This window comes from Synchiropus splendidus, chromosome 6 (genome assembly GCF_027744825.2).
Source record: "Synchiropus splendidus isolate RoL2022-P1 chromosome 6, RoL_Sspl_1.0, whole genome shotgun sequence".
NCBI classification, from domain to species: domain Eukaryota; kingdom Metazoa; phylum Chordata; class Actinopteri; order Syngnathiformes; family Callionymidae; genus Synchiropus; species Synchiropus splendidus.
Genome location: NC_071339.1, coordinates 2939227 through 2952180, shown reverse-complemented (window position 1 = coordinate 2952180; position 12954 = coordinate 2939227). Strand labels below are relative to the sequence as shown.

Genomic DNA, 12954 nt, shown 5'->3' with positions numbered 1-12954 from the left:
TGGTTCAAAAAAAGTGAATATTTTTATTCAATTTCGCACATTAATTGCAGATCAAACATATGCTCTCAGTATCATTGACAGTACTGTATCAGTAAAGTATCACTGTCCACTGCAGCATTGTGAAAGTTAAGATTTATTTTCTCTTTAATATACAACTGTTGGCACACACAATTGTTAAGTCACGAACTCCTCCAGAGTTTATCCGCCAGTTTTGCTGTCTGGAAATCAGTTTCACAGGTCGCAACTCAAACTCCATTATGAAGTAAAATGACGACGCATCCCACCCCAGTCTGAGAAGAGGCAAATAAATACAAATCTTGTTATATTAAAAATATAAAAAAAATATAGAAATAAAACATATAGAAACGTTTAACAAGGAAGAAATCTAAGCCTCGATTGTGAGCGGCACTTTCATCATCAACATATTAAATGGCACTGTGGGTGTTTTGTCCAAGGAAAACCAACTTAGACCGCAATACAAATAAAAACTCTCCTTCATGTTTTTCTACGAATACTATTGACATCTGACCTTAACTTAGGTGTATTTAAATAAGCTTAGCAAAACTCCTCTTTGCAGTTCTGTCCTGCTCATAGATTGACAGACAACCCTGGATGTGAAGTATTGACTTCAGGATCAATTTTGAAATATTATATTGCATTATATTCCATAACATTAATTATACAGCTCAGGAGATCCCAGTCAGGGATGTCAGGAAGACAAAACGAAAACATTTAAGGCAGATAAACTCATTTGTCACTCCGTTCCTGCTTGGCAGCTAAAATAAATAAAGGTGATACACGTGAGTCATGCGAGGAGACGAGCATTAAACATGCACACGGTTTGGATTGATGGAAAACAATAAAGAGTGGCGGGAGACAGGAATCAGCAAACAACCAACCACACTAAATCAGAGTACCAGAAGCTGATCGAAGACTTGGGGCGTCATTTGTAAAACTTGGCGGAGATATTGTTGCCTACTGCAAATATTGTCAGCCTGGTTTTTAAATGCCCAAATATGGTTGTTGTTCATACAAAGACAAACACAAGAACTGCATTCATTTTAACATTGACAGAGTACGCAGTGGTGAGAGTGAACAGGGTTATAAAGGAAATTGCCGCGCTCACTCTCTTGTGTGCATTTACAAATGAGGCCCCTGGACTCCTCTACACTGAGTTAGTTCACAGTTCGGAGGTTTGCCTTGACAGCTGATGCGATGAACAAAGTCAGACGGAGCTGACGGGGAATACAAATGTTTGTTTTGGCACATAACACAGATTTGTAAATACTGCATGTTTTAACATTGAAATGAGCTGGACTGTGAGTCGAAGTGGAGACACCACGAGTTGAGTTCCAGACCACGTGATGACCATGAGGCATTTACTGTCAGGAAAGAAACAGGGAAAAAGCTGTCAATGACCATGTTCTACTGCTTCATCATTTCGGACAAATGTTGAAATTAAAAAAAGCAAAATTTAATTGTACAATCTGTTTTTTTAAACATCTAGCTTTCAACTTATAATTTACGTAAATATTGTTTTAAAGTGAAGTGAATTTCCAAGCAACACTGAATATCATCCCATATCCTTATGGTATATAATATTTACACTGTATATAGAAGTCTTAACAGCAAGACCAAAGTGAATGACCAGTGTGTCACGACTATCTCGGGCAGTTTTATATCATTTCTAGTAGACTAAATGTGAGTGAATTATTGGCATCCCCAACCCCGGCCGAAAAAATAAATGAAAAAAAAAAGTAACTTACGTGGTGACTGGACGAAGCACCTTTGCCTTTTGTTTTGCCTCGGCCGCTGGAGACCGTGGCACTGCTCCGCCGCGCCTGCTCGTGATCGAACTCCAGGTCCTCCAGCCTCTGCGTCAGGGCCAGTTTCTGCTGGATGGCCATTCGCAGCAGAGAGTTCAGCGTCTTCTTCTCGTCCTCAGCGGCAGCCAGTTGCCTCTGCATGTCATCCAGTTGGGTCACGTATTCGTCGCATCTGAGGCAGAGAGCGGATGAGGCGATTAGACAAATGTCCGGCAGGTGGTGCTGTTTATCATAAGCTCCTTCATGGTCACATGATCTCCCCCTTCTCCAGACAGATTTTCCAGATGGCAGAGTAAAGTTGCTGCTCAGTGATTCAGAAGTATTAAATCAGACAGTTCCCACAATGCTTTGTTGCTCTCCAGCAGATCATTTCCACTGAATCTCCTCAGCCAATAAAGGCAGAAAGATTAGGTTTGTGAATTGGAAACAGCTTTATGAAACAAAGACGACATGATTTTGTCATAAATGATGATCTCTTGATAATTTAGGTCAAACAATTATGCAATGCATTGATTCCATAAAACTGGATTCTTCATGGGACTTGGGAAATGGGACATGGGGAAAGCATTAATTTTGATTAATTACTTACAGGAAAAATACAGTAGTTGAGGCAAATAATGACAATGGATTGCAAGTAAACTCTCCTTTCAGGGCACTAAACTCCAGACGAACCACATTATACAGTGTGATGTCATCACCAAAACATCCATGATGGAGACGACTAAATGGATGAAGAATGTAAGTTAAAAAAACAAAAACAAAAATGCGCACTTCATGCAGCAAAACGGTATACTCGTCACTGGAGGACCTTCTCCCTGGTGTTTAGGTGAATGCTGTTAAGTGAACAGATTCATCTTAAATGCGATTATTCTGGAGTCAAATATTAAAATGTGATTAATCAAAACTACCGTAATTTACAGACTATAAGCCTCTACCTTTTTCTTGCACTCTGAACCCTACAGCTTACACAATGACGTGACTAATAAAAGTGCTCAAAATGCAACGTGTTCACCAGACGCAGCAGCTGACACCAGCTATGGTGTCAGAACTGTGGACAACCGGGCGAAAATAGCACTTTCTGAGCATTTTAATGTCAACAAAAGATGTGAGGAGCTCACGATTCAAGTTCAGAACATTGCCCGATTTGTTTCATGAGTCAGTCTCCATGCTGGACCCTGTTTTCAAAACTAGTTTATAGGTGATCCTCATGCATTTTTAAGCAAGAAGATCACCTCATGCACCACTAACCTTTCACGGTGTAGGCAGAACCACTGCACTCACTTATGGATGAGCAAGATCTATTTTCCTTATTAAATGTAGAGGGTGCAGCTTATATTCCGGTGCACTCCAAACTCCGGAAGAACCGAGGTGCCACTGTACTTTTAAATTGAGTCTAACCTTTGTTATTCACCTTTTTGTGGGCCATATATTCTATCGTCTGTAACCCTGTGAACCCCACTAGCGTCATACCGTGTTGCAAACATGGCTCTCAGTGAGGAGAATGTAGCAGCATCTTCTTTCAAACCCTTGAGCTCGTTGCGGAGCTTCATCATGGTCTCGGTCACCATGGCCTTCTCACTTTCGTACTTGCTCTTCAAGTTACCCAGAGCGACCTCTGCAGTCTGAAACAGAGAAACCTCATGAGAGCCATCATTGACTGAGTGTAGTCGCTTCCTGTCTCGACCATCGGCCCACCTGTTTGTTGGCCTTGAGAACGGCTCTCAGAGTGGCGATCTGTTCTCTTTTGGTGCTGAGCAGCGACTTCAGTTTGAGAATCTCCTCCATGCAGGCCTCCTTGTCCTTATCTGCCACAGCGCTCAGCTCCAGGTTGGCCAGTCTCTGACGGGACAGCTCTGTGGTGCGGTCCACAGCCTGCTGCAGGTGTCGGATCTGGTCTCGAATAATGGCTACAAGGTTATAGACGTTCATGGGTTCTGGGCGATGTTCTGCTGTTGAGGGCACTATATTTGAATCTTTCTTAGCACCACTGTCCAACACCGGTCCATCAGTCTTCACCATAGGCTGGCCCTTCTTGTAGTAGTCCAGCATAACCCGGTTGGGGGTTTCGTTGTTGCACATGCAGACATGGTTGTAGAGATTAGCCAGCTCCTCACTGAAAGCGATCAGTTCATCTTGGGCCACATTGAGGCTGCAGAGCGACTCTCCAGCAGCCTCTGTGACTCGACGGAGCTCCCTCTCCAGACGAGCCATCTCCACCTGATCCGCTTGGCTGGTCTTCTCCAGAGATGACAGCTTGGACCTCAACTCCTGCACCTCAGCATCTAGACGAGCTCTTTCGTCTTCGTACTGCGTTCGACATGTCTCATATCGCGTCCTGAGAGTCTTCAGCTCCTGTCGAAGCTCACCAGCTTCTGACACTGCGACCGTGTATTTACACTGCAAGATCTCTGGGCCGTTTATGTCCAGCTCATAGTAGTCGCCGTCATCATGGCTGTCCCGGTCTTTTTCACTGTCCAGGGCAGACTGACGCTCCTTACTAGCCTGGAGCTTCCTCATAGCACTCAGGTTCTCTGTGAGCTTGTTGACGGTCTCCTTCTGCTCAGACACAGTGCCATAGGCCTGCTCCAGCTGCTTCTGGCTCTCCTGGAGGGAGTTGATGAGGGCCACCTTCTCCCGCTCCACCTTGCCCAGAAACAGAAGCTCAACACATGACACACAAGCAGCTCGAGACTAACTGGGCTCTTACCTGAACAAGCTGCTGTTTGAGCTTCTGGATCTCCGAGATGTTGAGCTCACTTAAGAGATCGTCCACCAGACTCGGAGCAGGTTTGAAGGCGTCACCTCTCTTGTATATAGCAGCTTTTCCGTCCACATCGCCGTCCCCGCTCCTCAACAAGCCGTTCTCAAACCCTTGAATCAAATCGTCGTTGTCCGGCTCAGTGATGGAGGAATCATCGTGAAGTTTCAAATTGTCCACAGAGATGTTGAAGGAGCCGTTGTAGAGCGTCCCACCGATGGTCATATAGTGGGAGAGCTCTTTACGCAGAGTGGCTTTCTGCTCTCGTTCAGTTTTGATGGTCTCCAGAGCTTCTGTTAGTTGCCGCTCGGCGATCTCTCTGAGACGCATGGCGTCGTCCAGCTGGCTGTGCTGACACTGAGATTCCTCCTCCAGACGACGGATCTCATGTTTCAGGCCTTCAAATTCCACCTGTGCAGGTGAGAAAACACAATGTTCAGATCTTTAATGTGAACATGAAATGATTCTTAAAGCTCCATTCTTCCAATCTCCGTATTTCCATTGACTCAATCATTGGCTTCTTTGAAAGATTAACAAAAGATTTGTTGACTGATTACTGTGAGCTCAGCAGACTTGTGTTCTCACAGGCTTCACTCCCAAATTAATTTGTACTTCATTCACACAGACAGAATTCAGAGTTTACCTAAACCATGTGTTTGTTGTGCTCTTGGACAAACCAAGAGACTCCACAGACATGAATATAAACCTGTTAACACATAATGATGGAAAGAGACATGGTTATTTTGGAGTTTGCAACAGAAAATAAATGATGGATGGAAACTTGAAACCACTTTCAAGAGCTAGGGCAGTAAGCAATGACAGACAGACAACATCAAGTGCTGCCTCCTGTCTTTCGTTTTGTTTCACGTTTCTTCAGTGACTCCTGCGGCTCAAGTATCAATCCCTTCTTGTTCGCTATGGCAACGGAAAGATTGGCGGACAAGGTTGGGGAACAACATCGTGACTTGTGGAGAGCGTAAGGACAAGTTGGAGAAGAAGCTAGGAGTAGGGGAATGAAGATGAGTGGCAGCAGGAGGAAGAGTGAAGATGCAGGGAGAATAGTAGGAATAGAAGGCTCCAGAATGGCTTGAAACTGGAATTGAATAAATGGCCATCTTGCCACAGGAGACCAGCACAAACCACTGGTAAAATCATGACACCTGTCACACACATACCAGCAGTTTTGATGACATTTTACATGGTTGCCGTTCAAGACAACAGTAGCAAAACTCCTAATCCATTAAGAAATTGGAATTAATTGTAGATATAACCCAGCTTGGGTCGACAGGTGTGTTGACAAAGTTACATTGAAATTAAAATTGATCAAACAAAACTGTACACTAAACTAAAATCCTGCTGAAGAAAAGAAGGGATGAAAGAAAACATATTCATATAAATAGCCGCCACTCTGGGAAGAAATTTGAACTAAATATTTGGCGCCATTCAGATGTGTTCCGAGTGAACCTCTTCTGACTAATATTTTCCTCTAATCTAAGCAACTATGGCTATCTTCAAATGACTGATAACCAGTTCAAAGGTCTAGTAAATTATCCGCTGATAATAAATAACACTCCTGTGTACGCTTAAGGTCTTTACTTTAGACTTTTTATTTGTTGGAGTAATTTGACAGGGCGAGAGAGGATAACTGAAACATATCTTGGTGCGCTTATGGCCCCGTTGAACAAAAGTGTAGAGTCGTGTTTGACTTGGGTCTCACCTGGTTCTGCCTCAGCACTGACACTTGCTTCTGCAGAGAGATGTTCTCCTCTTCCAGCTCGCTGTAGTCCTGCAACAGACGAGCCTCTCGCACCTTATACTCTCTGATGTCATCACGCAGCTGACTGCGCTGCAGCTCTGCCAGCTCGGAGCTCTGGCCGGAGAAGGAGGGGACGAAAAGGTCACCGTTAGTGAACTGGAGCAAACACATCAGCAGGTCTCACATTCCACAAGAGCAAGAGAAAGTAGTCCACTTAGCTGTCCTGACCGTCCAGTCAGAGGGCATCTTTTGTGTCACACATACTGGACCGTGACATCACATTTCCTGCCCGGAGCCTGCTGGCCGACCCTCCCCCCACTGAGAGCTCTGAAAGCTCTTTTACAATGCACTTGGACAGTGAGTGGTGTTCTGGTTTAGTTCTCGGATTTTAGCCTCACAAATAACTACAATAGCACCAGAAGTCCTGAAGGTATAATAAAGACACTTTCAAAAGCCAAAGTTTCCGTAAAAATGGAGATAGCGCTGGATTAAATAACCAGCATCCAACTCACTTTGGTCACATTTCTGTTGACCCCAGAGGAGCGATGTAGCGCATCAGCGACATGGATCCAGCTGGGAGTCATTGGTATACATTTGATTCCGGTTTGAAAATAAAACTTAGTCTCAAATATTACATTTCTGTATTTGAATGAGAGCTCTGGCAGCTCAACTTATCCATGAGTCCTTCAAGAGCGTGCTTGAGCTCAGCACACCAGCTGTTCACCCAGGAATAGATATAATTTCACGTCATGGCCGCCAGTCAAAACATGAAAAAATTGTATTCAATATCTTTTCTGGGGAGAAATATATATATTTAATATTGTCACCCTCTAGCCTTTAATGTTGTAAGCACTGCCTGCATTCGACTACCTCTTTCATTTCCAGGACGATGGTGGACAAGCGTTCGTTTTCAGCTTGCATGCTGCTGATGGAGACTTTGGCCTGACGTAGCTCATTCTGTAAGTCCAGGACCTTCTGCTGATACAGCGCCTCCTTACTGGCGGACTCCAGGATGAGTGACTCTTCCCTGCTTTCCCCATCTGCCGCCACTTTCCTGTGAGTGGTGTAGGCTTGCCCAAAGGCCTGCAGGCAGATTAATCACCAAGCAACAATCAGAATCCAAACGCATTTCATTGGTAATAAACACAACTGATACAGGAGGAAACACAACAACTTAAGACAATGGACACTCATGTACGACTGTCTGATGAAATGAGTCAACAGATGATGAGCAGTTATGATCAATCACTACGAGCAGACTTGTGACTAAAGATGGCAAGTTTAAGGTCACGGATATTTAGCGAGTAGGAGGACCAGAAATCAAAAATCAAGCTACTGTCTGAGACTGAACCAAAAGTTGACATGCATGTTTTCTTCATTCACTCAAGATTCAAGGAAAAGTCACATCAGTATCTGCGTTGTTAAATTTAAAGGCTCAAATCTAGTTTCATTATCTTCACAAATCAAGCACAAATTGAACAAGCAAACAGGAAACATGAACCTTTTGGGATCCCACTCTACAATTCAGTTTCAAGTGTAGCTAAACAAAGGTAGTATTGAAACAGGCCTAATGGAATGTTTATATTGTGTTGAAATGAAAGCTTCAGCCGTCTATAATTCTGCTCCAATACGATACTAAAATGGGAAGCAAAAGCACGAGACCTCATAGCACGAGGTACAATACTCACTTGGTCACATGCCACAAAATATTGCGAGAGGAAGCTGTTGTCCTGATGGACCTTAGGACTTAAGCGCTTACCAAACACTAAATTATTCAAAGTGAAAGTGACAGTTTAACTTGAAACAAGCTGCAGCTAAAGTGCACTTCCTTCAGCAAGAAACCTGACCAACAGCAGTTTCAAGTGTAAAAGACAGGAGGAAATTAAGAATTGAGCTGGTTGAGAAAACAGCAAATGTTTCCTTCAGTTGTGAACGATTTTTTTTAAAGGTGATGTGGGAGCATCTGGTAATGGCATCACAACATCCTTTGCAGGACTCATAATGAGGCTGTGAGGAGACTTGAGAAGAAGCAGAGCAGATGACCAGTTGACCCCACAGGGACCTGCAAGTCTCCTGAACAGTGTTATTGACACTATAAAAATGGTTCGGCCAGTCCAGTGTCACTGCAGAGAAAGACACTTGTTTTTAACGACAAACAATCTTCGAGGGTCTCAACAGTAAACAACCAATGTGAGTTACATTTTTTAGTTTGAATCAGACCTTTGGTTCTAACTGTTTGGCGCAGCCACTTTTTTTGCCACACAGACAGGAGAAATGGCAGGAAACTGACTGAAGGCCTCAACATTACATACCAAGCGAGTACAGACAAGTGACCGAGAGTCGAAGGCATCAATAAACATAAAACGATGTGTATCCACCTAACACCGTGTACAGTGCTCCTGAAGATATTATCAGATGTTTGACTTTGATTACGTTTCATTGCTAAAGGCATAGAATGCGTTTTAAGAATTAACCAATTTTATTCAAATAAGTTATATGAGAATATAAAACTACAACTAGTAGAAGTATTTAGCAAGTAGGTAAACCGCTTGTTTTTTCTTCAGTTCTGGCTAAAAACTTATTTGCTACATATGTCACAGTATAATGAGACTGTAGTATAGCAAACACAATTTTCTACATATGAACAAAAGGAATTCGTTCAACGCTCTTGTCACGAATTCATGGTACACAATGATGGTTGAGAATGAGGCGTTCAAGTCCGGTTGGAAAATAGACTCGATTGTTCTCGTGCGACATTTGTCACCGTTAGTGGACTCTTGGGAAAGGAGCACAGAATAATTTGGCATTTGATAGGTCTGGTTTGCAACGTCCTCAGTTTACCTCCTTCAGCTGGTCCAGTTCCTGTCGAACTGCCTCGTATTCGGTCTCCAACTCTTCAAACCGCAGCTTGAGCTGCTGTTTCTCCTCCAGAACCACCAGTCCATATTCCGCCGCCTGAATCTTCTCCTGGGTCGTTTCCCGCAGCTCTCGGCTGAGACGTTCCACCTCGACACGAAGCCACTGCGGCCCGGCCTCTGACACCAGCACCCCTTCGGGGAACTCTTGATCCTCCGTAGACATCTTGAGACTCGACCCAGCCCTGAGTTACCGCCGGAGCCGCGTATGGAAAAACGGGGAGATCCTGAATCACTCGCCCCCTTCTTTGAATCCCATTGTCAAAACTCGAATAGACTTTAAACCCATTTCTCTCTATTTTCACGTCCGCAAGTTTTGCTCCGCCGTGGCAAACCGCTAATCATTCTCGACGGCATAATTCTTTTTTCCCAGACTGGCTGAGGAAACTTAAGTTGAGATCATCGTTTGGGAAAAGGCGACCCCTGCAAGACGTTCGAACGCGTGTTCCCTTTGAAGGGAAATGTAGTTTTGGGTTGTCAAACGTAGCAGAACTTACAATATGTTACGGTTGATGGTCAAACAACAAGTCCCACAATGCACGGCGGTGACTTTGCCTGGAGGAATGGCGATATTTGGCGTTCTGTGCAACACTGCCATCTAGTGATTAAAGTGTAAGCACATGCTGAACTATATCGCGAAAAACGACATAAAATGCAATGTTTATGGCTTGAAATCGCGTTTGACAATTGTAATAACATATTTATAGTATATTATTTTCTGCATATGAAATGTTGAATGTAATTAGAGTGCATTTGGTGCTATTTAAATGAACACGTATTATTATAAACATATATAAATATTTATTATATACAGTATTGGGGACAATCACACAGGAAACGGCAACACATTTGATGAACTAGCCTAATATGTAATAACTTAATTTACCATGATTCATTAATTGAAGGATTTCAGGATCAGGTATAAACGTTCGATGACTAAACGCATAATTGTATTAGTAATCTGTCAAATAGCTTGTCATGATGAAAATTAATTTACATTATTAAATTAATTATTTTCAAAATTATGTACATAAATTAATTAATATTGGTATCTGTAAATACAGCTTTGGTCTGAGGTAAAACTATTTTTGTTTTTGGTTAAAAATGAAATAAGATTATTGTCATTCATTACAGATTATAATAACAGTTTTCATGTGATACATATTGGTAGTTAAGAGCAGGAACTACTAATATGTGAGTCATTAAATGATCCAGTGCCATGTAATAGTAGATAAGAGCACAAAGTTGAAAGCAAAACTTAATCTTTGGTACTTTCCTTGTGACCAACTGAAAACCTGCTCGGGTGGTTTTACCAGGCTGGTTGTAATGATCATTCAGAGCACTGCGCTCTTGTAAGTGACTGAATTTCTCCACTGGAGTGATGGTAAGTAAGCGGTTCTTCTGGCTCTTTGGGTGCTATTGTATCTGATCATTTGGTTCAACATTGCTTGACACTGCCTCACATTCCAATTGCTTTCAAATAGTGAAAATAATTGTCATTGTCTGAATCAGGAAGAAAACCCTCTCCTTAACTTCTACCAACACTGTAAGTACGCCATTGTATACCTTAGGTCGTTTTAATCCATATCCTGCTGAATTTTCTGAAACATTTCTATTTTTTCAGATAAATATTATCACTTTTATGCATGCTGCTTTGGAATTGGATGTGGAGCCGCTCTGTACCGGCCCTACCGATGTCAGTGAAAATACTATTACCATTTAATATACCCATGGCTTGTTCTTTCATTGAATTCAATTTTGTGTATTTGGCATGCAGCTCGGTGAACAACTTATCACCATTTCTTTTTCCAGCTCTTTTGATTCCTTCAATTCTCGGTGTGCTATTTACGGTAGTGTTTGAGGTTTTTGGTATATTTTCAGGTATGTTACTAATGTTTTTCACTGTGTTTTTTTCTATCAAAATAATTTTATTTAAAAAGCTTCAATTTATTTCAGGGATGCCCCCTCAGACAAAAAGATGTAAAGGCCCTCCCTACTGCAAAGGAGGTACTTTTGCTGACACACCAGGTTTTCTGTGTTTTTCTGTTGTTGACTTTGGTGACAATTATTCCTGTAAGTACACTATCTCAATGTAGCCAACAGTTATGCATGTTATGTGTTGCTTTATTTCTTCAGACATTTACTGGGGGTTTTGCTTTGCACTTTTTGTGGCCCTGGTGAACCTTGGATCATACCATGGTGAGTTCATATGATTTTTTCTCTCTCATCATATAAAGAATATTGAGCAATTATTAATGTTACAGCTTCTCATCTTGTAGTTTACACCCTCTCCTATGGATGTGGAATCATTGTGTTTGCTGTGAGAGGAGCAAAACGAAAGTATAGTTCACTGTGGTAGGTGGCCTTCCTTCTCAATATAATGTATGCAGATGCCCTTTTAAAGTGGAATATTTTGCATGCAAAACCCCAAACCCTTAGTTAACAGGGAGAAGAGATGTAATGGTGGTCAGGCAAGTTCTTGAAAACAGAGAGAGAAGAGGAAGGAAAGAGCAGGATCTCAGCATGGCAAGAGGAAGTACCGTCAAAGTGCCTGGACAACCACAACCTCCAAAACTGCATCCTTTCAAAAAAAAATAGAGTGAAGAGCGAAACAGACTCACCTCATTTCTCATAAAATGGTAGACCATGTTAAACCTCATTTGAAATCAGTGTCATTGTTTCCAGGCCTTGACTCAAGTGTGTGTGAATCAAAGCTATAAAACGTCAAATGCTGCCTTATCGTTCTGGACTTTGGTTATAGATATGAATTTCTTTGGGAAACATTCCCTTGATGTACATCTTATTCTGGATAATAATTGACTCTGGTAGCAATCCTTGCTACTGTAATACGATTACCTGGTTGTTGAACCACATCCTGAACGATTGCTGTGATGCTGATGTTAAACTTCAATCACCATTGAGCAGTGACACATTATTATGCATGTTTTGTATTTAAATGTTCTTTCTGTGAATCATTTGATATATCAAATGTTCATTGAGCTGTGTTGGCATGAGTAAAGCATACTTTTATTGTATTGTATTGTATTTTTCCTGGTACAGCAGTGATCCCGGTCATACAGGGCGAATGGAGCAGTCTCCCTGGCCAAGCTATCGTTCAATTTAGAAGAGGTTTAGAGCTGTAAATACGGTAGGCTTTGGACGTTTGGTGGAATTTCTGTTTATTATAGACAAAAATAATTAATTCATTAAATTAACAATTAATCTTTTGAGATTGCATTAATGGATGGAAAATGTACTTCTAAAAACACTTCTGGATGGAAGCACAAAAATCATCAAAAGAGTCATCACTGGAGCACTTCCACTATGATGTTCAAGCTCATGAACAGACTCAACTTAAATCATTCTGGAAAAAACATCTGATTAATTAGACCACTGTTTTTTAAACGGTTGTAAGCCACTATTGAAAAAAAATCACTTTTGGACCTTGGCCAAAGCACAATTGTGCTTAGTCGAAAGTACTTTAGATTTCATTTGTGAGTACATTGTAATTATATACATATATATATGAGGCACAGACTGTCCTGCCCCTAAAAGCTAATTATAGCAAGGTTTCAAGGGCCTGACGCACGTCCTGGCCACTGGAGGCAAGAGACACCAGGAGCAACAGCAACATCATTACACCTGAAACATTTCTCTTACAGTACGGACCAAAGAAGAAGACATGAAAAACTCCTGAGG

The 12954-nt window shown here is 42.0% G+C and overlaps 1 protein-coding gene across 1 annotated transcript; it reads right to left on the bottom strand.

Annotated features, from left to right (window-relative positions):
• Positions 1-42: 42 nt before the first annotated feature.
• Positions 43-9734, bottom strand: LOC128761005 (protein bicaudal D homolog 2-like). Its single transcript, XM_053868832.1, has 8 exons — positions 9182-9734; positions 7211-7423; positions 6302-6454; positions 4534-4995; positions 3522-4469; positions 3297-3448; positions 1767-1998; positions 43-1382 (listed from the first exon to the last, which is right to left on the bottom strand). The coding sequence occupies exons 1-8, from the start codon at positions 9419-9421 to the stop codon at positions 1380-1382; spliced, it is 2403 nt and encodes an 800-aa protein (XP_053724807.1). The 5' UTR covers positions 9422-9734; the 3' UTR covers positions 43-1379.
• Positions 9735-12954: the final 3220 nt, after the last annotated feature.

Coding starts and splice junctions, on each gene's coding strand:
- LOC128761005 (XM_053868832.1), bottom strand. CDS start 9,421: ATGTCTACGGAGGATCAAGAGTTCCCCGAAGGGGTGCTGGTGTCAGAG. Junction 7,424..9,181: donor AACTGGACCAGCTGAAGGAG/GTAAACTGAGGA, acceptor ATCTGCCTGCAG/GCCTTTGGGCAAGCCTACAC. Junction 4,996..6,301: donor CAGTGCTGAGGCAGAACCAG/GTGAGACCCAAG, acceptor TCACCTGCACAG/GTGGAATTTGAAGGCCTGAA.